Below are 27,425 nucleotides of genomic sequence, written 5' to 3'. Positions count from 1 at the left end.
AGCTAAAAATTCAAAAGCAAGCAATAAAAATTCGAGATTCAAAACTCAAAATTTAAATTTCTCATTTCCAATTTTAAATTCCAAATTAAAATTCTAAATCCTTATTTAAATCATTCGAAACTCCATAAATTCAAAATGTCGAAATTTCAAAATTCAAATCCTCAAATCTGAAGTTTCAGAGCTCGAAAATTTAAGATCTTAAGCAACTCAAAATAGTTCTGGTATTTGGAATCATGAGTATTAAAAATTAAAATTTCAAAGCTAAAAATTCTCAATCAAGCAATCAAAATTCGAGATTCAGAATTCAAAATTAAAATTTATCAATTCCATTTTGACATTCCAAGTTAAATTTCTAAATCCTTATTTCAATCACTCGAAGCTCCATAAATTCAAAATGTCGGAATTTCGAAATTCAAATCCTCAAATCTGAAGTTGCAGAGCTCGAAAATTTCAAATCTTAAACAACTGAAAATAAAGAAACTTTACAAATGATTGAAAATTGGAAAATTTGAAATTATTAGAATAGACTGAATATTTAAACAAATTCGAAAATTTTTAAATTTGAAATTGAAAATTCAGATATAAGAAAACATTATTGGAAAGAATATTAAAAATCTAAATTGTAAATTTTAAACGGAATGGACCGGAACTAATTTTAAATCATTCTTTTGTCACTTGAAGTTGGAACATCACAAAGGGGATAATAGAAAATTATCCAAATTTTCAATAAATTGAAACAAATTTAACAAAATATTGTATGCAATAAACTTGCATACAATCTTCATTGCACAAAATTGGAAAAATCAGTTATTTTAGATCGAAAAGAACAAAAATCTCGAATCCAAATGTTGATACAATTCCCATCTTCTGGAAATTGGCTTTAGATCTTAAAACTGTTTGTATTTTCGAAGAATTTATAAAAAAAAATCAATATAATACTTTTGTTCCCCCCCTTCCAGATTTTAGATTAAGTCGAATGGAGAGAGGGTGACAAAAGAAAAAGTTAGACTGTTCCAGCCTTATTGGAAAACAAAAATTTAAAAGTTCAAGAATAATAATCTGATAATTTAAAAATCCGAAAATTCTAAAATTCGTTTACTTAATTAAAAAATTTAAAAATTTAATGGGAATTGAATGTAAATTGAATTAAAAAAATTGAAAATTACCAAATTAAAAGATCCAATTTTGTTAAGAACATAAAATTTTTAAAAATATTAAAAAATATTTTAAAAAAATGTAAAAATTTTGAAATTTTACAAATTTTAATTTTTTTTGTTGAATTATTGTTTTTTCACTTTGTAGGTAAACTCAATAATTCAACAATAAAACCTTAAAAAACTAATAATTTGATACTTGGTTATCTCGAACAATCTTAAATGCAAATTGAAAATTTTTCGTTAATTAAAAACTTACGATATTTTGGAAAATCGAAAATTCGAAATATTAAAAAATTATAATATGGAACATTCAAAAGTTTTGAAATTTAAAAATAAGAATCTTCCAAAAATTCAAAGTTGAAAAATTTAAAAAAAATTGATTAGAAATTTGAATTTTTGAAAATTTGGAAATCCCAAAATTCAAAGTTTCAAAACACATAAAAATTCAAAATTTTCAAATTTCAAAAATAAAAAAGAAGTTTAAACTTTAGATTTGAAAAACTTCAAAAAATTGAAATGTAATAATTTTGAACTTTTAAATACCTATAAAGTGAAAAAAAAACAATAATTCATCAATTTAACCTTGAAAAAATTAATAATTTGATACTAGGTTATCTCGAATAATCTTAAATACAAATTGCATATTTCTCTTAGTTTGTTTCGTAAGTTTATTAAGTTTGTTAAAAAACTTGCGAAATTAATTGAAATCGATAATTCATAATATTAAAAAAAACACCATAACATGAAACATTTAAAAATTTTGAAACTTGAAAATAAGGAACTTCCAAAATTTCAAAATTGAAAATTAAAAAAAAAATGATTTAAAATTTCTATGTTTAAAAACTTGAAAATCCCAAAATTCAAAGTTTCAAAAACCACAAGAATTCGAAAAATTCAAAATTTTTAAAATTAAAAAATTTTAAAAAATCAAGTAATTTTGGGTTCCAAAAACTTAAAAAATTAAAAATTTTAAAATATTCAATTTTAAAAATTCAAAATATTAAAAATAAAAAAAAAAATCAAAAGCAATTATGATTTCAAAAACAAACAAAAAAAGCGAAAATTTGAACAATATAAAATAAAAAATTGGCTTATTAAAAATTTAAATTTCTCAACTTTGACTGTAAATTCTGATCCCAAATTTGGATTATGACTTCTTATTCCTATTCCATGACGGATTTTGAGTGCAAATTTTCAATTTCGATTGATTTTTGGTCACTTTTTTTTCTAGAGCAGCTGAAAATAAAATTTTATGCGCCTAATTTTTCCATCGAATAAAAATTTTGTTTTTCTAAAATCAATACTGTGTACTGTCTATTTTTAGAAACAAGGGTGGAGGTGGAATTTGCTTGCTTTGCAGTTGTTAGTGCTGCACTAAAACAATTGTAATTATCTGGTGCTTTCTAACCGACCCACTCACTAGCTGATTTTCCCAAATTTCTAGACTTAAAACCTACACGGCTACAAAAACAATAAACGATTAATATACATTAGAAATCTTTCCTAGTTACATACTCGCTGTTTGGGGTTTTTTTTTGTGTGTATAATGGTTGATAAAATAAGGGTGTTTGTTGATTTTTTTTTCTTAAATTTCATTTTGTGCAACAAAGTAAGATTTTTTTGTTTATAATAAATAAAGCTAAAGCTGGAACAACTGTCGGAATTGCCAACAAGTTTCAATAATAACGTGAATAAATTATGTGCAGATAAGGTTTGCTTAAAATGTTCTTCTCTCTTCCATCGTTTTTATTCAGTAATATTTGAACAGTTTGGGGCGAGATAAAAATTGGTGAAACACTCTCAAAGAGTACGCCCAGTTTGGTTGACTTTATCGGATTCCTTTTTCCTCTTTTTATTTTAATGAAACAAATCTATTTGGAGCGAAACCCAAGAAAGGTTTTCGTAAATGCCGTTTTTGTTCTTCATTTTTTTCCCTTTTCAATTGTTTGCCTTGGTTGCGTTTTATCTAATGTGACTATTTTATAAGTTATTAAAATGTTTCAAATGAATAATTGTGTTTTGCTTTCTTAAATTAGTACTTTCGTTTTTTTCTACCTTTTTGTTTTAAGCTACTCATATTCAGCATTGCTATTTCGCGTGCGCTCTCCTTTTCCCAGTTTCCACTCTTTTGCGTCTTGCAACTAACGATACTAAAGCATGTTTCCCATGACCATTTGTCTCTTCTCCTTCTCTCCCGTTCTCAGAATTTCATACAGGCGTTTGGTACAGTAAAAAAGTACACACAAATTTACACCATCTACAAGTAATAGTACTTTTCTGACATCGTCAACACAGAAAACAATAACCAAGAACGTTGTTCTGTTTTGTTTGCTAACTCTCTCACTTTCTCTCATCACTTTCTCTTACAATCATACGAAGCAGATACGCTCATAATCATTTCTCTCTTTCCCTTAAAAGTTTGTTTTCTTTCTTATTTGAAACTTTTTGCATACGCCTAACGTGACATTGTGCAACTTAAAAGCTAGGGCCCTTGCTTCACTCATTCATTAAGATGTTTTGGTGGTTCATTCATTGATTTCTTCAATGCATTTTTGTGCGACAACACTACAACTACTAGTACAAAGTGGGTGTTTTTGAGTGTGTTCGTGTTTTTTTTTGCAAAAACAAGGGCTCTCTCTCTAACTAACTCTCTTACTTGCTCATGGGATGAGTGCGTTCATTGTTGCTCATTGTTCGTCTCTGCTGATCTACTTCTACTACAGTCACTACAGTTTGAGGTCGTCATTTTTCTTGTGTGTTTACTTTACTTTACTGTTGTTGTTGTTATTTTTTCGTTTGGCTCAAGTTTCACAAAGTTTCTTTGCGAAATCGATAAGTTTCTATCTGTACACACGTCCATTCGGTCGCTCAAAGATAAAAAAAACTATCAAAGCTGTGCCACTTTTGGTGACTTTCTGGCTGTGGGTCTCTTCTGAGAGTCCAAGGTTTAAAAGCTGCTCGCTCTCTCACAAAGTTTCTCTTGATTAAACGTCAAGGGAGTGACATTTTCTTCTCACCTTCAACGCGATGGTTCTTCTTTTGGTTATTTCGGGTTTACAGTCGTTTCAGAAGGAGTTGCAGCATTCGTTGGCTTTGGCCGGATCTGTGTCAGTATGTAAGTGTCTCTGTTGTTGTTGATGTTGTTGTCGTGCTGCTACGGCTACGGCCTTCGACTCCGGCGACGATCTACTGCGCATTAGGCTTCCGTCTCGGCCCCTTTCAAGCGTAACCGTGCAAAGTCCTCGAAGATGATGTCGTCGTCAGGACAGTTTTCATCGCTGCTTTTCAACAACAACGACAACAGTCATCAACACATGTAACACGTAGACGGTGACGCGTTGAAAGTTTAAAAATTAAAAAAAAAAGAAAAAAAGAAGGGAAAAAGGACACACAATTAACAAACACAACTACGTTACGGTGCTGGTGAGGCTAAAAAATAACTTGAGAATATTCAATATTGTATACGATAGAATATGTTCGGATAAGGAAAAATATTGGAATCAACATAGCCTTTGCGATACCCTTCCCCGGCATTTTTTGGATGGAAATGTTGGCTCAAAGATTTTACAATTGGAACTTACTTCTAAATACTGGTGAATAACAACCTGGGGAACCACAGGCTTTTCAATAGTTTGTTAATTTAATTTTGACTTACATTTTTAGACAATTTAAGCTGTAACTACATAAATAAAGTGATATTAAAGAGAAAACAAAATGCTGAATGCTAACTAGCGATACTCTAGAAAATATTTTCATACAGCTGCTAAATAGTGAGAAAATGTGGGTTTGAAATGTGCATGTCCTTTAATCACAAATTGTATGTACCTTCTTCGGTTTTTTTTTCTATGAAAGGATCGAATCAATGAATTAATAGAAATGAAATTAGCATAAAAGAAGTTTAACAAAAGAATTCGCCAAGAATTCGGAATATGTTCGTCTGTTCAAAAAGCTCTCACCTGGAAAAGCCATTCTGACTGTAACTTCTAGACTTGAGTTCAGAGTTGCAAATGTTCCTAAATCTCTTGACTTTTTGACGCAATATCTAATCCTTCATTTCTCTATATTTGTCATAAGGTCGGATTTTTGGAGATTTATAAATTGAAGCGCAAACAGTATGGAATAAGTTGTAGGGAGCTTAGCAGTAGGATCTGTGCTTGTACCGCTTCAGTATCTCAAAGATTTCTAGCAACGACCATAAACAAAGTTCTTCCAAATTTCAAGTGCTAGACTTTTCGTGATTTTTTAATTCAAGACTTTCTAGTTTGAAAAAAAAACAATGCGCTTTCGGTAGTTTCATTGTAGATCAGCAACAAAAATTCATACCATCGACTGGCTAAAATCAGTGCTCAAAACTGTTAACATGCATAAATGAAAGTGAAATATCTGCCAAAAAAGCATTCTGTGACTGACTGTCGAAAAAAAGTCACTTCTATTTCGTACCCGCGGATGGAAGCTTTTGAAAAACTCAGTCATCTAAACTCGGAGATCATGATAGCTAAAGTTGTAAACAATGCATTTTTTCTCCAAGTCCTATTTTTCTTCCAAGTCATAGTCTTTTGAGAAACTATGAAGTGCTAATAAAAATAATCGTTTATAGGAGAATTTTATCATTCGGACACAACTAACGATACAAGAAAAGGGTAGAAACGTTAAGTTGATTTCACAAACATCGAGATGCCATTGCTTGGAGTCTGGAACAAAACTTTTTCAGCTGTCAGGTAGAACATAAACAATCACTGATTGAGTTTTTTTTTTTTTTTTGTAAATCTTTATTTGAAACGGCTCATACTTTCAGGTTTTAAAGAGCCAAACTCGTTTTTGTTTTTACAATTATGTGCTTAGATTAACACTTTTATTTTAAAGAAAAAGAGGATAAGAAAGGGAAACATGAAAATAAAAAGAATTATAGGCGAAGATCGATAGCTTTTAGAAAAAGGTAGATTTCGAACATGTAGTCCAAATCTAGCACTGCTAGTACATCTCTCACTGGAACATTAGGTGGTTTTCCTCGGGCCCGAAGGGAGTCTATTAAATTCGTTCTGGCGACAAGATGGACCTCACACGACCAGACAATATGCTCGATGTCATGGTAACCTTGACCGCAATTACACAAATTGCTGCCAGCAATGTCAAAACGGTAGAGTACCGCGTCTAAGGAATAATGATTAGACATGAGACGGGAAAATATACGAATAAAATCCCGACTCAGGTCCAATCTATTAAACCAGGGTTTAAGGCTTACCTTTGGGATAATCGAGTGGAGCCACCGACCCAACTCATCCTCGTCCCATTTGCGCTGCCAGTTGACAAGAGAGTTCCTTCGAACTAAGAAGTAAAATTCGTTGAAGACGATTTCACGGTGATACGTTTCGCCTTCTATCGCCCCCACCTTTGCCAGAGAGTCCGCCCTCTCATTGCCCATTATCGAGCAATGTGAGGGGACCCAAACGAAGGTGATGGCAAAGCAACGTCTTGATAAAGTACTCAGAATTTCCCGTATCTTCCCGAGGAAATATGGTGAGTGCTTTCCCGGTCTTATTGAACGGATTGCTTCAACAGAACTAAGGCTATCCGTTATAATATAGTAGTGTCCTACCGGCCTTGAAACGACGCTATCCAACGCCCAGTAAATGGCTCCTAATTCTGCGATGTATACCGAGCATGGTGGAAGGAGGTTATATGAGGCGGTAACTATTTCGTTAAAAACTCCAAATCCCGTTGATTCCTCTATTAGCGACCCATCTGTAAAGTACATTTTGTCAGCATCGACGTGTCTATATTTAGCATCGAAAATTCTTGGAATCAGCAGTGGACGATGCGAATCAGGGATTCCACGAATTTCTTGCTGCATAGACAAATCAAACTGGACAGAAGAGTTGTCGTAGTCAGGGATGTAAACACGAGTTGGGGAATATGAAGAAGGATTAATCTGCATGGACATGAAGACATGGTATATAGACATAAATCTGGATTGAAGATTTTGCTCAAGTAGCCTTTCGAAATTTACGATCACCAATGGGTTCATGACCTCACACCTGATGAGGAACCGAAGTGATAATAAATTGAATCGATCTTTAAGTGGGAGTATTCCTGCCAAAACTTCAAGGCTCATGTTATGCGTTGAGGGCATACAGCCCAAAGCGATGCGAAGACAACGGTATTGGATACGCTCGAGTTTGATGAGGTGAGTTTTGGCAGCTGACTGGAAACAAAAACTACCATATTCCATCACTGAGAGAATTGTTGTTCGATACAATTTTAAAAGATCTTCTGGGTGAGCTCCCCACCAGGTGCCAGTGATTCACTGATTGAGTTGTTTGTTGACGAAACGCTCGTTAGTATTCACTGTCAATATGAAGTTTGTCAAGGCTAGCATGATTTTATTTTATCGTCTCTCGAAACACATTGGGAAGAATTTTTTCTCTCGTTCATGCCCTACTGCGGTTAACGTAGGTATATGATTTCTTTGAACATTGGCTAGAATACAATGAAATTCCGTCCTTCTACTGTAATGTTAATGTTGTTTCCTCCGGCTTGTTTATTATAAACTCTCTAGAGCCACTAGACTGAAACCTTGTCTTTAGAAAGAAAATAGGTCCTTGGAGCTGAAGTGACAAATTAAAAAAAAAACTGAGATAAGCATCTAGATTAAATCCTTGACCGCCAAACATCATATGCTATGTAAATCATAATTTCATTCAAATATTTTTTTATGTTTTGGACTCTGTGAAAAAACCCTACTAACTGAAGGCCACATTTTGCTTTGTGGCATATCCATTTGCCTCCAAAGTCCATCTTAGTGATGTACTTATACTCTTTACCACCAACCCTAACGTGATTTCCAGAAAGTAGTTTTTTTTCTCGGGACCAAGACATTAAAAAAATTTAATTTACTTTTCGTTAGAAGAGCTGATAATGTTTAAAAATTTACCATCAACTGTGATTCATATGATTGCATCCAGTGCTAATATTAGTAAGTAGACAAAAAAATATTAAAATGATTTTTTTTTCTATTTTAACTACCAATGAGTGGGTCACAAAATAATGATTTCTGTATATATGGAGTGTTTCACGGATTTAAGACTTGTATGAAAGCTTGAAAACTACAAAAAATGTATATGTATTATTTGTACGAGATGAGGCGCCGTAAATGCACTATTAAAAATCAACTCATGTCTCATCAACTTAACTGCAAGTCTCTTTCCAATGCCCAATTGATCAAGCAAAGGCGCATAAAACATACAGCGATTGAAATTTAGTGGATTAATACCTTACTCGAATTATTATAAAATTGAATTGAAATTGAAATATCGTCGTTTTGAGAGATTTACTAGAAGATAACAAGACCAGGTCGATCTTCAGACATAAAATCTCTAAGCTCTTAAGAGTATATTTCCCATCAAAACAGCAAAAAAAATTATACAAAAAAAATTGGCTTCTGTAGAAATGAATATTTATGTATTCTTACCCATAAAACAAGATCAAAACGCCTGAATGAGAAAATTTTTTGGTGGCAAAGGGTTAAAAGTGAATTTATTTGGTCGCAAAGAGGTATAAGTGCATGTGTTTGGAGCCAAAGGGGTATAAGTGCCAAAATCAAAAAATATGTGTTACCTCAATAAACGTCAAATAAACGTTGCTTTTTGGGGGATTGTTGTAAAATTCATAAAAGTATCTATGAAATTTACTGAAACACAACGAAGTTCAAGTGCTTTTTCTCGAAATCAGCTTGTATGCACTTATACCTTTTTGGCTCCAAGGGCCTCTAATGATTAAAGGACGAGATTCCATTAAATTCCCTGAAAGTTCTCTGATCTCTAGTTTGAAAGTGTTCCACCCTCATCCGGTCTTGAGTGTCAATGTGTCACTCTTGGAAGTTTGGTGGCTTGTAACTTTATTCGGGTGCATCCAAATACAAAAATGTGTTCTGCATCTTTCAATAAATTAATAAAATCCTTATTTTTGCATTGTTACCTTTTTTATGGACGCTCCCCAGACTAAAACTTCCTAATTAGATCTTGAGTGTCAATTTGACACTCCTCGCTTAAAATCACTGTATCTTTCTTATTATTCAACAAATATGTACAAAATGTATAGTTTTCAATTTGCAATTTTTTAAGATTTTCTCACACCCTAATTCAACTTTGCACTGGATGTTGAGTATTTCAAGGCAAGATTTTTGCAAAAAAAAATTCACCTCACGAATAACCATAGACCTTAAAGCATAGTTGCCGATCAAGGGTTCCACTCCGATTCATGGTTTGAACTTTGCGAGCATTTTTGTGAGTTCGTTATACTTTTAAACACTCGGGCCGAAAAAATTTACAGCTAATGAGTTTAATAGGCAATAATAATGGTATTTCGATGTTAGTGTTTTGATGTTCGATGAATTTATTGTAATTGGTTCGTCTAGCTGACTAATTAAGAGGCCTGGCTGCGTTTCTACAAAGTAGAAAAGCTGCCCACCGGTAAAATAAACAAAATGCGGAGGTCAAATCATAATTAACAACAAAACGGACTCTTTAGCGGGCACCTGGCAGGTTTCCAGCCAGAAACTTTTCGTTGACAAGTTTTGCCTGTACTTTCCGGAAGTAAACAAAGAGAAAACATTGAAAAATTGTATATCAAGTACTGGAGGAGGCTGACGAACTGTGAAAGCTGAAAATCAGTCAGTGCTTCTCAACGATTGACACGATAAATTGCAAAATATACAAAGAAGAATGTCTCCGAATGGGACCGTTTTCCCTGCATATCACTTCAATAGGTCCCACAAAATTAATAGTCCGTTTTGGTTGGATCTGGATTAGTGACATTACGTGAAAATTGTGGTTTAATTATAAAAAGTCAAACATTTTGTTTTGTGCCCAAGGGGAACAATCGGCTAAATTGGTCACCAAATTCTACCAAATTAAAAAATTTGATAAGTTTTGTATGTCAAGCTGCAGGAAACAGAAAACGTTATCAAAAATATTCTTGATTTAGAAAAAGGGTGGTTCATAATATACATTATAGTCGGTGCACGTGGTGTCCAAAAATTAAATCCAAAAAACTTCTTCATTGCACGTTATCTCAAAATCCACTCAACGGAACGTCACAGAAATTTACACATGTAAATATTGCATTACTAGGCTATCTTCGTTGATAATTTAATTAATTTTCTTTCATGCATTCAAAAGTTGTTCACAAAACAAAGTGTTACATTTAATTTCGAATACACGCCTTAGTAGGAACTCTCTGGAGCCACTTAATCGGACTTTACCCGTAAAAATAATAAAAATCCTGAGACATTCAAGCCTTACGAATTTTAACCTTCCCATGCCGAAAAACAAAAACAACAAAAACTGTAGTCCCACTCCAATGTGACGTGAATTAACTTTTCCGGACTTTTCTGAACTGTTATCATTCTAGAAGTGTCAAAGTACCATATTACTGTAGAGTAAAAAATATTAGCGAATGGTCACAAATTAAATTTCCTTTAAAATAAGTACCCTCAACTTGATATACGTAGCTTTCTGATTGAACAAAAAAAAATGTCTCTTTAAAGTTGCGACATGAATTCACTCAGTTAAAAAAAACAGGGTTGTGAACTGATTTCACATCACGAGATTTCTAGCTATTCTGAACAATTCTCTACAGTCTTCAAATTTTTTGTATACTTTTGAAAGTGATATCTTGTAATTTTGACCCGTTCAAAGTATTGTTTCGCTTTTTCCAGTCAATTTAGAGATGAACTTTTCGAACGCTTCATCGAATCATTTGATTGGAAATGGATAAATCACTATCTCGAGACACAGGCAACGAAACCTCAAACAGTAAATAAGGGACAAAAAAAGCACAACGAAATGTCAGTGATTTTGTGTTTCTGTAAAGTTTTCAATGGTGTAAGCGGTAATTAGAAATAAATTTAAACAATATAATCAGCATGATGTTATAGCTCGGTTGGGCACTTCTAGAACTCATAATCCACCATGATATCTATAAAGTAAGACTCACATTTTCAAAGTTTTATATATGTACTATTGATACAAATTTGGCATCTAGTGAATGTTGTTACATTGAATAAAAATTTGATTATCAAGGATTAACTAGTAGCGATTATCTTTTTAAGTATTTCGCTAAGCGCAATAAGTCGCTGCTTTTCACTGTTCCATGCAAATCGGAGTATAAAAGAAATAATTTTAGGTAGAGCAATTGTAACAGGTTTATTTGTTCATTGGCGCACTAGATAAGTTTAGTAACGCATCTATCATATGAATGTTGTGCTGAGAAAATGAAATAAATGTTCAAAAAGAAAATTTTGATTGGTAGTGTAAATAAGAAACACAGAAGCATGTATTTGTCTTTGAATCAAATAGTTTAAAAAAAAAACTCTCAACTCAGGCCTTATCTCTAGAGCTACTTCAAGGTATCAAAGCTTCCTTAAAATGATCTACGTAAATCACCTTATTTAGTTTGTAAAATTTCATTGTCCCGTGAACTTCTATAGTAGAGTGTTGTGTGAGTTCATTATGTGATTATGAAAAAGACGTGGCTCCAGAGAGTGATTTGATCTTCGAAATTTTGATTATATTTCTCTTCTTAATATGCAATCAGTTAAACGTTCGAAACTTGCGAGAAGGTAAACTGAACTTATCAATATGCGTAGTGAGAAAAACCAGAAATTAAATGAGCTGCTCATTTTAATTGTATCAACAAAAAAGGACATTAATGTTACTGAACTATCATTCTAAGGTCAACCTACGAAACTATAATGAAAAACAGCAACAAATGTCCCTCCGGTGCAATTCTACCGTTAACTAAAATCGTGAAAAAGTGGATGACGAGTGAAGCTGATCTACGAGGCCAATATACGAGACGACAGCCAAATCAGGGGAAGGCTACACCCATAACGGACGTCATGTGCTAACTAAATGACCCCCATCGGTTGGACGAATCACAACACCAAAAGTGGAGCAACACGTGGCTTTCTGTCTACGACGACCAAGAGAATTACCCCGTGGAGCAGTAGTAATTCAGGATACCATATTGGCGAAGAGCAACGAGAAGTAACTGGGTATAGGAACGACTAGTAGAGACTTTTGCTCCCGAGATCTCGAATCGACAGTCAACATCATGATTACACATCGCATCGCATCGTCGCGGTTTGCAGCAGGACGAATTATGGCCATAGTTCCGGATCAGCACCCCGGGTATGATGATGGTTTCCAATTGAAGAAGCAGCGGCAGCAGTAGCATTAGTATTCGTGGTATAAGGGCGAAGCCGGCAGTCATTGGAAATCATGGCACCGGAATTGGGTCAGGTCAGTGTTACAATTGGGTGGTTTCCGTTTCGATTATCGCCGGTCGTTTGCTGCTGGTGGCGCGAAATGGGTGGGCAATTTTAGCGGGAGGAAATAAAGCGGAAACGTAATCGTGAGTTTAAATATGGCAAAGGGTTCAATGTGGAAAGAAAAAATCAATTATGTCGGAAAAATGGTAAATTTTACACGGAATGGTGATGCAATGCTTATCTGCAATGGAAGCATCCAAAAACAAAATCCAAACTTAATTCCACTAAAAACATGGCGCCTTTCTTAACGAGAATGTTTAAGTTAATTCTCACTTCACTGTGTAGGCAGAAAAACAGCTTGAATTTTTGGAAGCTATGAATCAATTCCCTACAAGCCATTCCCTACGTTATGAATCTAATCAATCAATTTTCAAATAGAAGGGAAGTACCAGTAACTTTCCGCACGTGTAGCCATCAAACAAGTTTATCGCAAAGGCTGACTAGTAAACAGGACAAGCCCTCGGGCCCATCAATCGTACGCCCCCGAAAATATGCCGTCAAATTTCGGAACAGAAAGCAATCTGTTAAAATTTCGCAGCCACTTGGCAAAAAACTTCCTACAATCTCAAAGTTTCCGCAAAGAAACCGAAAAAGTAAACACCACCAGTAACAACTTACCCATCCAGCTGGATTAGATTGGGCCCGTCCTCTTTGGCCGCATCGCCATGGTAGGTGCTGTTGCGGTTGAGGTCACTTCCGCCGGCTCCCGAGGCCAGCTTCCCATCGGCGGCGGAATTTGTGGTCCGTCCTGGGGATCGATCGCCTATCACCGGCTCGTCGTCGTCCGGTTTCGGGTGCATCAGGATGAAAGGCAGTTCCGCGACCAGGTCCCTGTGAGTTGGTGTTTTCGAGATAAGGGAGAGAAAACAGGATGAGAAATGACGGATGATTAATTTAATGTTCGAAAATGATTTAGCACTGAGAAGAGAAAATTGAATTTTGGGGTTCTTTTGCCTAGTTTGTCATTGATCATTAAGGGTGAATTTATCATACACTTTTGTCTGTCGCTAGATAAGATACGCAGAAAATTTATGTTCTCTTGAAAATTTAAACGAACAAAGCGACTATAATTTTAAACAAAAAGTTTCCTAGAACATTTAACCACCACTGAGCCATCAACATTCAAAATGTAAAAAAAAAACAAATAAATATATATTTTAGACAAATGATCAACACTGCAATAATTTACATTAAAAAGTTTATATACACAAATTTTTTTTTGAATCTCTCATTTCTGGAAGTATAATACCAAATAACCAACATTCGATGGTGTTGCCGCGCATTCAAACAGCTACTACTGAGTCTTTTTGACTCTACCTTGGCGCAAATGACAGTCTACTACTTTTCACCAACAGTGATGTCAATTGAATTGATTGTTTTTAATTGCCAAAAGACAATCCCCCTATTCCACAGCTAATAACTTTTTTGCCTGATAATAAACCAAGTTACCGTCTTCGACAAAGTTGTTCATCGGAAAATTTACTTCACAGAAATTATGAATTGGCACAAAAACCGTTAGCAGGCTCCGTTCAACAAAAGAATGAAAAATGATGTTGATTTTCCCGAACAAAGTATTGAATTTTATCATACGAACCTAAAAATTAAAATATTTATGTAAACGTTACTTAAAAATTTTGTAAAACTCATGGATTACTTTACAAAAAACCGAAGCTTTCAGACCCCAGGGTTTGCGAAATTAGAAAACGATCCCAAATCGACTCAGTCTAACATAGATATCTTTTCAGCAACTACTTGCTACTAAGGCAGACATTTTCATGGTTGGGGAGGTACATTAGAGCTATTGTTCTAAAAAAATAGCGTTATTTTAAGGGTACCAATTATGATAAAAAATTGCAGGTTTTCAACAGATCCACAGGCTTAAACATTTAAGAAAAAATGAGATATGATAGAGTGATTTAGCTCTTTTCTAGGCAAACTCTAGTAGAAAAATAAGGGTTATGGGTGTTTTTTTTTGCCTGAAAGCAGGGAAGAGTCGAAACGTAGAAGGCATCTAAACAAAACCCCGTAGCAACCAAACATTACTTAGCCCAGGAGCTAAGGTAGAAAACCAAGGCTCTTGGCAGAGAGGTTAGCGTCGAAAACTTGAGGATATTTAAACCCGGGGGGGACTTCGCGACATGGTCAGTTATTTTTACCCGAAGAAAGGTTCAGGTTCGGCATATCGAACATTGTGGTGAGAGCTGCAACCTTGAATTTCCCTGAAATGTTCGGGTTGTCATTTCACAACTACGTAACGCAAACTGGTGTTCTGCCAAAAGTCTCCGAGAGACCCAAGAGTGGTAAGTTAACAGACAGAACGGAAAAGTTCTGCATGATGGGGAGGTGGAACTACAGCTCAGGTGCAAGCTTATAAGAGGCCGTTCAAATATTACGTAACGCAATTTCCGATCATTTGGCAGCCCCAAATTCGAGCAGAACTTTGAAAGTCGCACCTCCGCAGGCTAGCGAAATTTTGAAGTTGGCTCCTCCGCAGGTTGACGGAACCCTGAAGAAGGCCATCGGTCAGGCAAAGGTTGTCACCAAGGCCACTACGGTAGGCGAGAGGCGTGTTAGCTTTGTGGTGGATTCCGGAACGACTCACCACATGGTCTGTGACGAGAGATTAGTGGAGGACTTCTCGACGCTGGCCACACCGATCGAGCTTTCCATAGCCAAAACTGCTGAGTCAATGAAGGTTAATAAGAAAGGCACTGTACCCCTTAAGACCATGGTTAATGGTAAAATAAAGAAGATTAAATTGTATAATGTTCTTATTATTCCTGAACTAGACCCAAATCTCCTTTCTGTTAGAAAGGCTACCACTAAAGGAAAAAGGGTTACTTTTTCTGATGGTAAGGTCACAATTACAGACTTGGGGGAGGGGACAAGGGACAGTAATTGATGGTTTGTATTCCCTGGAATTGGTTTCGGATATTGAAAAATCCAAGGCTTTGCTTGGAAAAACCCCGTTTAGATTTTGATACATGGCACAGAAGACTTGGCCATCTAAGTAATGCTGGCATAACCACACTTATGACACAGAAGACGATATAAGGAGTAAATTTTTGCATCTAGATTTCAAACAAAACGATGTTTGCGAAAGCTGTTTAGCTGGAAAACAGTCAAGCAAAAAGTTCAAGAGTCTGCAAATACCAAGGGCAAGTAGGCCACTTGAATTAGTGCACTCTGACGTTTGCGGATACATGGAAGAAACCACGTTTGATGGTCATCGATATTTCGAGACATTCACGGATCAAGTCTTATAAACTCACATTTTACAGTAATCTACCTAATGAAACGCAAGAGCGAGGTTTTTGAGAAGTTTAAGAAGTTTGAAGCAATGGCAACGGCACATTTTAGTCAAAAGTTGACTAAGCTTAGATGCGTACGTTGGACGAGATTTTCGAGAATTTTGCAAGGCAAAAGGCGTTTAATTGGTTCTAACAGTACCGTATACTACTCAGCAGAATGGCGTGAGCAAAAGAATCAACAGAACGTTGATGGAGAAAGTACGAGCAATGCTCTACGAATGCGAACTTCCGAAGTCGTTATGGGGCAATCTACGCCTGCTTTGAGCAATCTACGCATTTTAGGCTGCAATGCATATGCTCTAGTACCTAAAGAGAAGAGGCAGAAATTGGATCCAAAGACAAAAAAACTAATCTTTGCGGGTTACGCAAACAACGGCTACAGATTATACAAAAAGTCCTCACGTACAGTAGAGATGCACCGCAGCGTAGTCTTTAATGAGCAAGAATTATTAGATCGTCGAAATTATCTTCTCCATTCAACAATTTCACAACCAGCAAGCTAAAATACGCCGGCAATAGAATCCGAGCCTCCAGCAAAAAGTTCAGAAGCGTCTGAGAACTTGGGTAACGAAGATGAGCATCTCGTGGGTAACGAGAATGTTGAAGACGAGCCCGAAGTCATCGTGGTATGCCAACCAAGGAAGGAATGTGTTTAACAAACCTCCTTGGCGCTCTAGGTGTGGCTAACACCGACTCTTTTCGACTCTTTTCTAATTATGGAAGACAACATTCCTTATATTAAATTCACAGAAGAACATAGGAGTCATCAACGGATGAAGCATTTGGACTTGAAATATATGTTCATTCGAGAGCTGGTTAAGCTCTCAAACACATCCGTTCGGAAGACCACTGACCAGCCGGCAGATGGATTCACCAAAGGGCTTCCCAAGGCATAACATCGCAAGCTGTTAGTGTTAGTGCATCCGAGTGTATCGTGTGTCTTTACTGTTAGTCAACAAAGTAGCAAGAGAAAATTATTGGATATCGCGCGAAAGACCGTAGGTTACACAAACAATAATTGTTTGGGGAAAATTGAAAAAAAAAACATATTGATACAATTAGATATTGTAATTAATAGCTTGAACAATATCATTGACTAGTCAACAGAAAGGAAAATGCACCATACTGCTAATGGAAATGCTGTGCTCCTGAAACCTCATCGCTAATTCTGGACGACTTCTCCGAGAAACTGTCCTTCCGGACTTTCGTATGCACTCGGTTGTGGCTGGATAGCATATGGTGAGGAACTATCGCAGCGTTCCAGAATAAAACACTGCTTCTTGATAAATTTAATGGTTTCAGTGTAGCGTGGCATGCTACCCTGCGTATTGGTGCTTTCCCATTGATGGCGGGTTTCTTTGTCCAAAGCTGATGTAAACAGGTGGATTCGTTCAGAAACACCGGTGACCTCTTGTTTCAGGAACTTGAGGTTTTCTACGTTTCTGGTTCACTCGGCTACAAATGCTCTTGATTCGTGATGATTTCCTTTGTCATTTTGTTGAGGTTGAAAAAGCTACGATATGGGAGTCAATAGTGTGACGCTTGGTCTCGAATCTGTTCTCCAGGATTTTCCAAGCGTGAGCGTAATTTGCACGGATTATTTTCACTTATTATATGGAATTGTCCTTTGTGAGAAACGCTACACATACAGTTTTCTGAATACTTGATATATGTACTTGGTTTTATATTACGGCACTGATATGGATTACTTGAACTGTTCACTAACTGTTGGGCAGAAACTCGAAAAAATCAGGAAATTCCCAGTGGGAGACCAACTTGGAGCTAGAAACCAACTATTTGACCAAAGTTTATGTGGTAAATCGTTTGAGGAGTCCAGAGGATCTAGCAGTGAGCTAATTCACCATAATTTTGACTATTCGTGAAGTGGAGATGGTTGATTTCATGAAGGTAGGGAATAAGGGTATGATCACTTAGATTCCGGGCAGTTAAAAACGTGTGTTTTTTTTAATTTGATTGAAAAACTTTCTATGGAGGAAATGAAGCTATTAATATGATATTTAATTTTAAATATAAAAAAAATAATTTTCCGTTGATTTCTAGAAATACTCTTACTTTATCATAAAATCTTTTTTTTTTATCTTTGCATACTTTTTTCAGTCATGTATTGATCTATTTTTTTTACTACAGAAGCAAAACCTTTGCTAAATCATGATATTTTACACAAATTAACCTGGAAAAACTAATTGGAATCTGGTTGGAACCTTTTCATGAGTAGTTCAAGTTCATCTGGCTGAATAAAAAACAGGCCTAACTTCATTTCTGTAAGAAACAGAAGCTGCTAACCGTAAAAATAAACAAAATACGGTGGTCAAGTTGTGCGCTGGATTGAATATCGATATTGGAACCGCTAGCGATGAGATATTTTGAAAAATTACGTAAAGGACAGCAAAACGAACTCTTCAGCGGCCACCTGGCAGATTTCCATCCAGAAACTTTTCGTTGATCTGTTTTGTCGGGATGTTTCGCAGATAAACAAGGAGAAAAAATGATAAATTTGATGACTAGCACCTTAAGGTGGCTGACCATCTGTAGAAGCTGCAAATCAGTCAGTGTTACATAACTATTGACACTATCAATGACTAAATATACAAAAATGGAGGCAACCAAATGCGACTATCTCCCTGAATAACACTTCCATAGATTCTACAAAGTTGATATTCTGTGTTGATTGGATCTGGAATGGTGCACACGAAAACAGACGTGGAGTGATAAAAAATCAAATATGTTGTTTTTGTGCTGAAGGAGCCCAATCTGCAAAAATTGTCCTAACTTCAATCAAATTGAAAATTTTGAGTAGTTTTGAAAGTCAACCTTCAGGAAACAGAAAAAGGAATCATAAAAAGCCTTGATTTGGAGATAAAGTTGCTTCATAATATGCATTATAGTTGGCGCACGTGGCGCCCAAAAATAAAAGTCAATGGACTTCTTCATGGGCGATGGAATCGAAAAGTTATTCTTTCTCTCCTTAAGAAAACCCGTAAGATCTGTCAAAAGTTGGGTGAAATTTTAGCTGCATCCCACTTGCACCAGTGCAAAACCATCACCCAAATTCGACAGCGCTTCCATCGCCTATTGGACGCTATCTCAAAATCCACTTGACAGAACTTCACAAAAATTTGCACATGTAAACATTGCAGTGCAGTACTAGGTAGCTTCACAGAAAATTTCATCAATTTCCATCAATGCTTTTAAAAATTATTCACAAAACATAGTGTTGCATTTTTTTTCGAATATACTCCTTATTTAACTAAAGAAAGGTTACATTTACTTTGAAAGTTAACTTTGCGATTTACAGACGATGTAAACGCGCGCGGTTCTTGAATGGAACTAAGACGCATCGTAACACAAGGTTCTTTTTGTAAGCTCATCAAATGTTCTGGAATATTCCCGGTAAGCTAGCTAGTACATAATATAAGGAAGGTTGTGGAACCTTCCGAGAGAATAAATTGAATCAAGTGGAAAGGAAATTCTAGAACATTCGATAGGATAGTTTTTTTTTTAAGTTTTTGGGTCTCATAGAAAATTTAAAAAAAGTAGAATCAGATGTAAAAAATTTAACATTACAATTGCCGTAAAACGGATTCACCTCATAAATCTCGTTTCTATATGCTGGAATATGATTGTTTTGTATCATGCGTTTATTAATTTCAAAGTTTTTTTTTTTTTCAACCCATCTAAACATTATTTTTTTAGCTAGAAGAATATTTTTCAGTATTTAAAAAAAAAAAAATTTGACAGAAAAAATGTAAAATTTAATTCGAACAAAACCGAAAATTGCTGTAATTGGTGCTTTTTACGTTATGACATCACAAATATTTGCCCGGATATTTAATGCAAAATTTGAAAAAGTCCGGTACAGCCCGGTTGCCCGGATATCATCGAAGAAAGCCCGGATTTTATCCTGGCAACTTTATTTTAGAAGCCATTGAGGTTTAAAAGTGTTGCATGATGCCCCAGTTGAGGGTATCTATCCTTTACTAAAAATATTTATTTTCCCGTCGGCAAAAATAAGACCCTCAGAAAGTGGCCGTTTTCCCCAGTTAAACCGATAGACCGGAAACAAATATGTATATAAACTTACCCTCCGAGTGGTGTAATGCACAGCTTAACCTTCACTTTGTACTGCACGATGATGCCGAGATTTTCCCTCTGCGAAGGATCCGCAATTCTGTTGTGTGCGATGGCGTCGGAAAGGCCGAGATTGACATTTCCGGCCGCGATGCCAGGATCCATAGGATTTACGACCGCAATCAGTTACGCCAGGACGTCGCGAGGTTGACGTCGTCGCAACGCAGCATTCGCACAGGTGATGACGCCGTTTTGTTGAAGTTGATGTTTGATCCATTGTGGTTTTTCGGTTCGCGGATTGATGCCAAATCGTTGTAGCGGCAACAGCAGAAGCCATCCAGCAGTGGTGGTGGGTTCAAGAAGTTGTGGGTGGGGCCAAACGTTGGAAAAAGATGAAGAGCAAAAACAAATGTCGAATAAGCGTCAATTTTAATTTAGGTACAGGCACGTGCTCTAGTGATTGCGCGATTTTTAATGCTTAACGTCTAGCTCGAGGTGAGTTATGGATGGGACGATTTGGAGGTTGGGGTTTGGATGAAAAATATGGACGGTTTTTGTGAAAACGAGAGTGTATGATTTCTGATATGGTTTCGACTAAGGTATGAACCACCTCCTGTGATTCCTGAATGTGGGTGTTTTCAAATGATTTTGAATGGGGATTCGTTACGGCTTATATATGTATATAAATTATTGAACTCCTAAATGGATGTTTGAAACTGAGTCGATTCCATAGTTAAAGATGAGAGTGTTGCTTTTTATACGTGAGCAGAGAGAACATGAACAGAATCGATGAAGCATTATTTAATAAGGTTAATTTATGGCATCGAAGAAGCTGAGTTTGATATGAAAAGACTAAGCTAATTAAACAAGTTGATTGGTTTCGCAAAATTTAAGCATGGGGAAGAGTTTATGAATTTTAATACGACCTGGTGAGGGGGCTTTTGAACGTTGATCGAACACGCTCGATATTTTTACTGATGTCATATAATGATGATATACGCCCATATGAGTATGTAACACGATATATAGAATTCCTTTAAAAAATACTGACAAACCTACAAACATAAAAAATATCTTTTTTAAATTTTTATATTTACGACACTTCACCATCCTTGTGGCATTCGTGTCTGCAACAATAATAACAATAAAATATGGTAAATGATTTTGAAATCTAAATTCAAAGCTCTGATTTTTTAGATCTTAATCCCAAGTTTGGAATTATTGATTCCGAATCCTCAGATCATTGATGAGATAATAAATTATGATAACGAATTTTGGAATCTAAATCTCCAGTTGAGAATAACTTGCTTAAATTTCAAGTCCTGAGTTCTAAGTTCTGAGTTATATTTCTAGATCCTGATTTTGAAGTGCTGAGTACTGATTAGGAACTCTGCATTTGTATCTTAAATATCTATTTATAAGGGTGTCCCGAAATTGCATAACGTCTGGAAATCTGGGGGCTCAAACTCCAAATGATAGATTTGGGTGTGGAGAACAAACTTTTGTATGAAGCCAACTAAAATAAACATGTTTATGGGCTCCGAGAATCAGCAATCTTTGAAAAAAGTCTACTTTTCGAAGATTCGATTTTTTAATTATTATGTGTAGTCTTTAATCCAAACATAATTTTAAAAATGAAAAAATTCTAAGCTTTGTAAAAATTTTAGGATCCAGAATTTTTTTAAATCGAATCTTTAAAAAGAGGGTTTTTTTAAAAGACCGCGTTTGCAGATCCTCTAAACATGATATTTTTAGTTGGCCTCATACAAAAGTTGGTTCTTTATACCCAAATCAATCATTTATAGATTGAACTACCTGATTCCCTGACATTACACAATTTGGGGACACCCTACTATTTATGCATGCACTATGTTCTGAATTCTGAGTTTTACATTCTTTATGAATGGAACGATTGTTTTGGTTGATTTTTTAAGGATTTTTTAACGGCTATCAGTGTCGGATTTTTAAGTAAAAACGACTGTTTTTTACTCCAACGTTTCGATCCTTATTGGATCTTCATCAGGGGCTAAAATTTATTGCTAATTTAGTGAAAATCGACTTCGAATTTTGTTGATGCTTACCGATAAAGTGTCGTTTTCTTGTTAAGTTTGATTCGGCTTATCTTGAACTGCTGTCATTGGGTTTCTGTGTTGGATTATGTTGGTTATAATTTTGTGTTTTATGTTTTTTAAGGGGGGAGTAGGGTCTAACGGGTAAAAAAAACACCATTTTCACGATTGTTTTTTAGAGCTATCGTTCAAACAAATGTATTCAAATTTTTTGCATTATACAAAGCATTGTTAAAAGAACATTTAGTATTTTTTTCAAAGAAAAATAATGAAAAATAAGCCAGTGACGGAGCACTTTCGAGGATGCCTTTTAGAAAACAAGAACTGTATTTCAGCACAGAATCATCTGAAGTCAAAAAATCAGAGCAAAATATATTTAATAGATGTTTTTCTGGACCCCAACGATTTTATTTAACTTAAAATTTTTTTTTTTATGAAATTTTTGTGACTCTTTGAAGTAAAAACTACGATTTTTCACGAAAAAATCCGCCATTTTTTATCTGTAAAATCTCCCCAAAGTAAAAAAAAGAAAATCGTTGGGGTTTAGTATTTTATATGTAGAAAATATATTGCAAATTTGAAAAGAATCGGTGAAGTACTTTTCAAATGACGATGTCCACGGACTTCAAAAATGTGCTTTCAAGAAAAACGCGTTTGAAGTTTCTGCTCTCTCTCTCTCTTGCAGTATTAGATAAGAGGAGATTAAGGCCAATAATTTCTACAGTCTTGCTTCGATTGACTTGAAAATTTGACACAACATATTTGAAATGTTCTACAATTAGAAAATTGGGTTTTGATTTTTTCTAAACACTGAAAAATATTTGTGTATGTTTAGCCCCTGATGAAGATCCAATAAGGATCGAAACGTTGGAGTAAAAAACAGTCGTTTTTACTTAAAAATCCGAGACTGATAGCCGTTAAAAAATCTTAAAAAAAAAGAGTTTAACATTCTGAGTTTTGATTATAGCTTCTGTTTCCGAATCCTACATAAGCTTTTAAATCTGAGTTATGAATTCCAAGCTGTGAATTTGGAGTTGAGTGTGTTGAGTTCCTAGTTCTTAATTTTAAGTTGTGTGCACTGAGTCTTAATTTTGAGATTTGAATAGGTTATGGTAGGTTATAAATTTTGAAATCTTAATTCTGAGTTTTCAAAACTGAATTCTGAATTCTGAATTTTGAACTCTAGGCTAAAAATTAGGGGTTCAGAAATGTAAGTTTAAGGTTTGGTAAGGCAAGATGAAGTTTTGAGTTTAAAATTGTGAATTCTGAGTTTTTGATTTCGATTTATGAATTCTGAATTTCAGATGAGTTCTGCATTCTGCATTCCGAATTATAGTTCTGTATTCTAAACTCTTAATTCTGAAATCCTTTAAATTTGAAGTTCTGAAAACTTCTGATGTCTGAAGACTGAGTTCTGAATTACGAGTTTGGCGCTCTGAATTTTTAGTTTTAACTCTAAATTCCTAATCTGAATTTCAGTTCTAAAATCTGAGTTCTTAAGTCTGAAGCTCTGAATTCTGAGTTTTTAAGTTCGAGTTTTAAATTCAGAACCTTGAGGTACAAGATATGAATCCAAACTTTTGGTTTAAACTCTAAATTATTAATCTGCATTTCAGTTCTGAATTCTAAGTTCCTTAGTCTGAAGCTCTGAATTTTGAGTTTTTGAGTTTGAGTTTTAAATTCAGAACTTTGAGGAACAAGCTATGAATCTAAATTTTTGGTTTTAACTCTAAATTCTTAATCTGCATTTCAGTTCTGTATTCTGAGTTCTTAAGTTAGGAGCTCTGAATTCTGAATTTTTAAGTTTGATTTTTAAATTCAGAACTTTGAGGTACAAGCTATGAATTTAAATTTTTAGTTTTTACTCTGAATTTATAATCTGCATTTCAGTTCTGCATTCTGAGATCTTCTGTCTGAAGCTTTGAATTCTGAGTTTTTAAGTTTGAGTTTTAAAATCAGAACTTTGAGGTACAAGCTATGAATCTAATTTTTAATTTTAACTCTGAATTCTTAATCTGCATTTCAGTTATGAATTCTGAGTTCTTAAGTCTGAAGCTCTGAATTCTGAGTTTTTAATTTTGAGTTTTGAATTCAGAACTTTGAGGTACAAGCTATGAACCTGAATTTTTGGCTTTAACTCTAAATTTTTAATCTGCATTTCAGTTCTGAATTATGGCTTAAACTTTTGGCTTTAACTCTAAATTTTTAATCTGCATTTCAGTTCTGAATTATGAGTTCTTAAGTCTGAAGCTCTGAATTCTGAGTTTTTGAGTTTGAATTTTAAATTCTGAAATATGAGTGCTAAATTGCGATTTCTTAGTGTTGAGTTCTCAATTCTGTTCTAAGTGAAGATTTTTCAGTTTCGGCTCTAGATTTATGTTCTTTGTGGGTTGGTCTTCGGTTTTCAGTTTTCAGTAGTAAAAACGATTTATGTCATGTGATTCTTACCGAAAATCGAAAATTCCTAACTCTGAGTATTGAAATTTTTATTCTTTTTTTTTTATTGTAAGTTAGAATTCCGAGTTCCAATTTCTGAAATCCTAATGTTGGATCTGAATTCTAAATCCTGAGGTCTCAGATCTAAAGACCGAGTCTCAGGTTTTAAGATTCTGAAAGCTAAGTTCTGCATTCTTAGATCTGAATGGTGTGTTATGTAAATTTTGAATCAGAATATTGAGTTCTTCATTGCAAATGCCGAATTCTGTGAATTCTGAATTCTAATACGGGAGTTCTTTATTTTATACTCAAATTTTTGAGATCTTCGTTCTACATACAAAATTCTGGGCTTTCAATTGTGAGTTCTGTAAACAGAGTTTTGTATTCTTAATTCTGATATGTGAATTTTTAGTTTCAATCCTAAATTCTAATTATGATGTTGATTCTCAATTCAGTGTGCATTTTGACTTCTGAGTTGTGAATTCTTAATTTTGCATTCTTAGTTCTGAAATCCTAATTTTGAAAAGACCAGAGTCCTAAATTCTGCGCTTCAAATTAAGGTTATGAAAGCCGAATTAAAATAAAGATTTTGAACTCTGCATTCAGAATTCTGCGTTTTGAATTTAAATTCTAAATATAAGTTTTACATGTTGAGTTCTTTCTTCCAGGATTTTAAATCCGTAGGCTTTATTTATCAAAAAATCTTGAATTTTGAATTCTTAGTTTTTTTAATGTCTTTATTATTCTTAGTTCTTAATTCTGATTCTGAATTGAATTCATCAATTCTGATACTGAGCAAAGAATTTCAACGCTAATGAGTTTCCACGTTTATTTTAGTTCTGAACTCCATGTCTGGCCTGACCTTTTTTTTAAACTAATGCTATTTAAATCGAATGTTTTATTGATCCTGACTCCAAATCCAACAGTTCCACATCATACTCAATCGAAGTCGTTGTCTGTTGATATTGTTAAAAGCTGTCACTTTCGAAAGTTGAAGCTGCTTGAAAAATCGAATTTCCGTAACCTAGATTGACACAATACAGGGGATAAAAAATTTAACGTATTTTTCCGCGCTGCTTCTATCAATAAATTCAAAGCTCACAAATGGGAAATCCATTTGATTGACGATAATAAAGCCATCAATCGCGCGCGAGAGATTCACTCGAACGAATGGGCGACGCGGCCAAGCTCTGGATATGAGTGACACTAAAAATTGAGGAGCCATGATAGGAAAAAAGAAAAGCGATAAAAAGCGGCCTCAATCATATAGAAAACAATGCACTGTCAAAAACAGAATAGGAACGCTGAGGATAGTTGGTGGGTGAAATGCGAGTTTTTTTTTTAACTGAATGATTAAGAGGATTTTTTTTTATTTGAAAGTTTATTTGAACAGATCTAAAATTCTGTTTTTTGTCTTGTTTGAACATATTGATGAATGTTTTTTTTTAGTTTGGATAAATCACAAGAGCCAGTGATTTTTTTTTCATAGGAATATCTCTAAATAATCCAGGATGATCCAGGATATGATGAAGTTACATATCAAGCGAAGCGGGTTTGATGATTGATGGATATTTCTACAATGTGGGGGGGATGAGATTTTGATGAAAGTAACGAATGGGGCTAATTTACACAGCAAGAGAGCAAAATTACAGCAAGCCCGTAAATTAGCGATTGTGTACCTATATTTTCCATCAACCATGTTGCGAGACCTAGGGCCCGAGAAATCGACGATAGCAATAAGAAGAGAATAAAAATGGAAGAAAAAGCGAATTTGTGGATTTAAATTTTGAGATTGTTGCCAATTTTTTAAATTGTGAACTTATAACTTAAAAAATATTTTTCTATAATGTTTACTTTTACTTCAATTAAAGTTTTCTAAAACTACTCATCTAAACTACTGGGATCTATTCTAGTACTCAACATGGTGTCAAAATAGAAATCTTTTAATAACAATAAATTGGACGGAATCTAAAGTGTTTTCTACGTTGAACGGCAAACATCACACACATACACATAAAACTGGAAAGCTTACACAGATAATAAATACGACATGAGAAGACAAACTGGAAAAACAATCAAATGAAAACATTGAGAAATTTGAATTTTACAGACAGAAACAACTCTTACATATGATAATAAGAAGTTAATGCATATCACAATTTGATACATAAAGCTTAGTTCTTTTAGAAATGGGACACTTTCTTTTGCTAATAGCTCGTTTACTAGTTGTCGGAAATTCGAAATTTTGACAGTATTTTATTGCCTGTAAAAAGTACTATCCGATCAATTTTTTTCATAATTTAAAATTTACGCCTTTTTGAGATATTTAGGATGCAAGAGAAAAAGGAAAAAATAGTTTTGCACAGTTTCATTCAAAATCCATCATTATCAAATTGATAGCTGACAAAACTGTTGATTATTCGAAGAATTACTGTATGTGAGTGGTGGAAAAGTATGCAAATACTGTCAAAAATGTCCACAAGGTTCAAATCAAGCATTGGAGTGAAGCATATGATCGGAAACTTTGGCTTAGGGTCATCAGGGAAGTCAAGTCTCATACCAGCATTTTTAATTCCCAATAAGCGAAAAACTAAGGGTATATCGCTGAAATTTCCAATTTTTTTTTCTCCGATAAGCTGAAAGTGTTTCTTGGTAATGAGTCATTTAAATCTTACTTCAAACAACAATTTTTTGCTAGTTCCACAGCGGTATAAGCGGTTCCGAGGTTATGGGACAGATGATTTCTGATGAACGACAAAACTTATGAAATACCCTATTTCAAACAAATTCCAGCGTTTGAATCCTATACCATGTCTGCTCGTGGCAAGGTCCGGAGTATATTAAAGTATGAATTTGCTGGTTATTTTGTATAAAATATAATGATTTGCCAAAATTCTGTTCCTGTGGAAAAAAAACATCAATTTGAAAAACGAAATCTATGGTTTTCGCTGTTTTTAAAAGCCTAAAAAGAGTTATCTTTTATGTACCCTTCGCAACCTTCGATCTATACTAACCGATTATACTTTAAGTTCAA

The 27,425-nt window shown here is 34.7% G+C and overlaps 2 protein-coding genes across 4 annotated transcripts in view; both read right to left on the bottom strand.

Moving 5' to 3' along the window:
* LOC129743617 (beta-arrestin-2) overlaps window positions 1-27,425 on the bottom strand; it is a 214,303-nt gene that overhangs the window by 90,971 nt on the left and 95,907 nt on the right. The gene's annotated exons all lie outside the window — the stretch shown is intronic.
* Window positions 1,916-26,124, bottom strand: LOC129743626 (beta-arrestin-2-like). Of its 2 annotated transcripts, XM_055735708.1 has the most exons (4): window positions 26,071-26,124; window positions 19,900-19,986; window positions 13,105-13,317; window positions 1,916-4,435 (listed from the first exon to the last, which is right to left on the bottom strand). In XM_055735708.1, the coding sequence occupies exons 1-4, from the start codon at window positions 26,088-26,090 to the stop codon at window positions 4,354-4,356; spliced, it is 402 nt and encodes a 133-aa protein (XP_055591683.1). In that variant the 5' UTR covers window positions 26,091-26,124; the 3' UTR covers window positions 1,916-4,353. The 2 variants fall into 2 exon arrangements, with proteins under 2 accessions (XP_055591683.1, XP_055591682.1); XM_055735707.1 differs by lacking the exon at window positions 26,071-26,124 and having other exon boundaries at window positions 19,900-21,354.

This window comes from Uranotaenia lowii, chromosome 2 (assembly GCF_029784155.1).
Source record: "Uranotaenia lowii strain MFRU-FL chromosome 2, ASM2978415v1, whole genome shotgun sequence".
NCBI classification, from domain to species: domain Eukaryota; kingdom Metazoa; phylum Arthropoda; class Insecta; order Diptera; family Culicidae; genus Uranotaenia; species Uranotaenia lowii.
Note: the sequence above shows the minus strand (reverse complement) of the source record. Positions and strands in the feature narration are given on the sequence as shown.

Excerpts from the sequence above, each read along its gene's own strand:
- LOC129743626 (XM_055735707.1), bottom strand. The coding sequence starts at position 20,051 with ATGGATCCTGGCATCGCGGCCGGAAATGTCAATCTCGGCCTTTCCGAC. Across the intron at positions 13,318-19,899 it reads TGCATTACACCACTCGGAGG|GGACCTGGTCGCGGAACTGC; the intron begins GTAAGTTTATAT and ends ACCAACTCACAG. Across the intron at positions 4,436-13,104 it reads AATCTAATCCAGCTGGATGG|CGATGAAAACTGTCCTGACG; the intron begins GTAAGTTGTTAC and ends GTTGAAAAGCAG.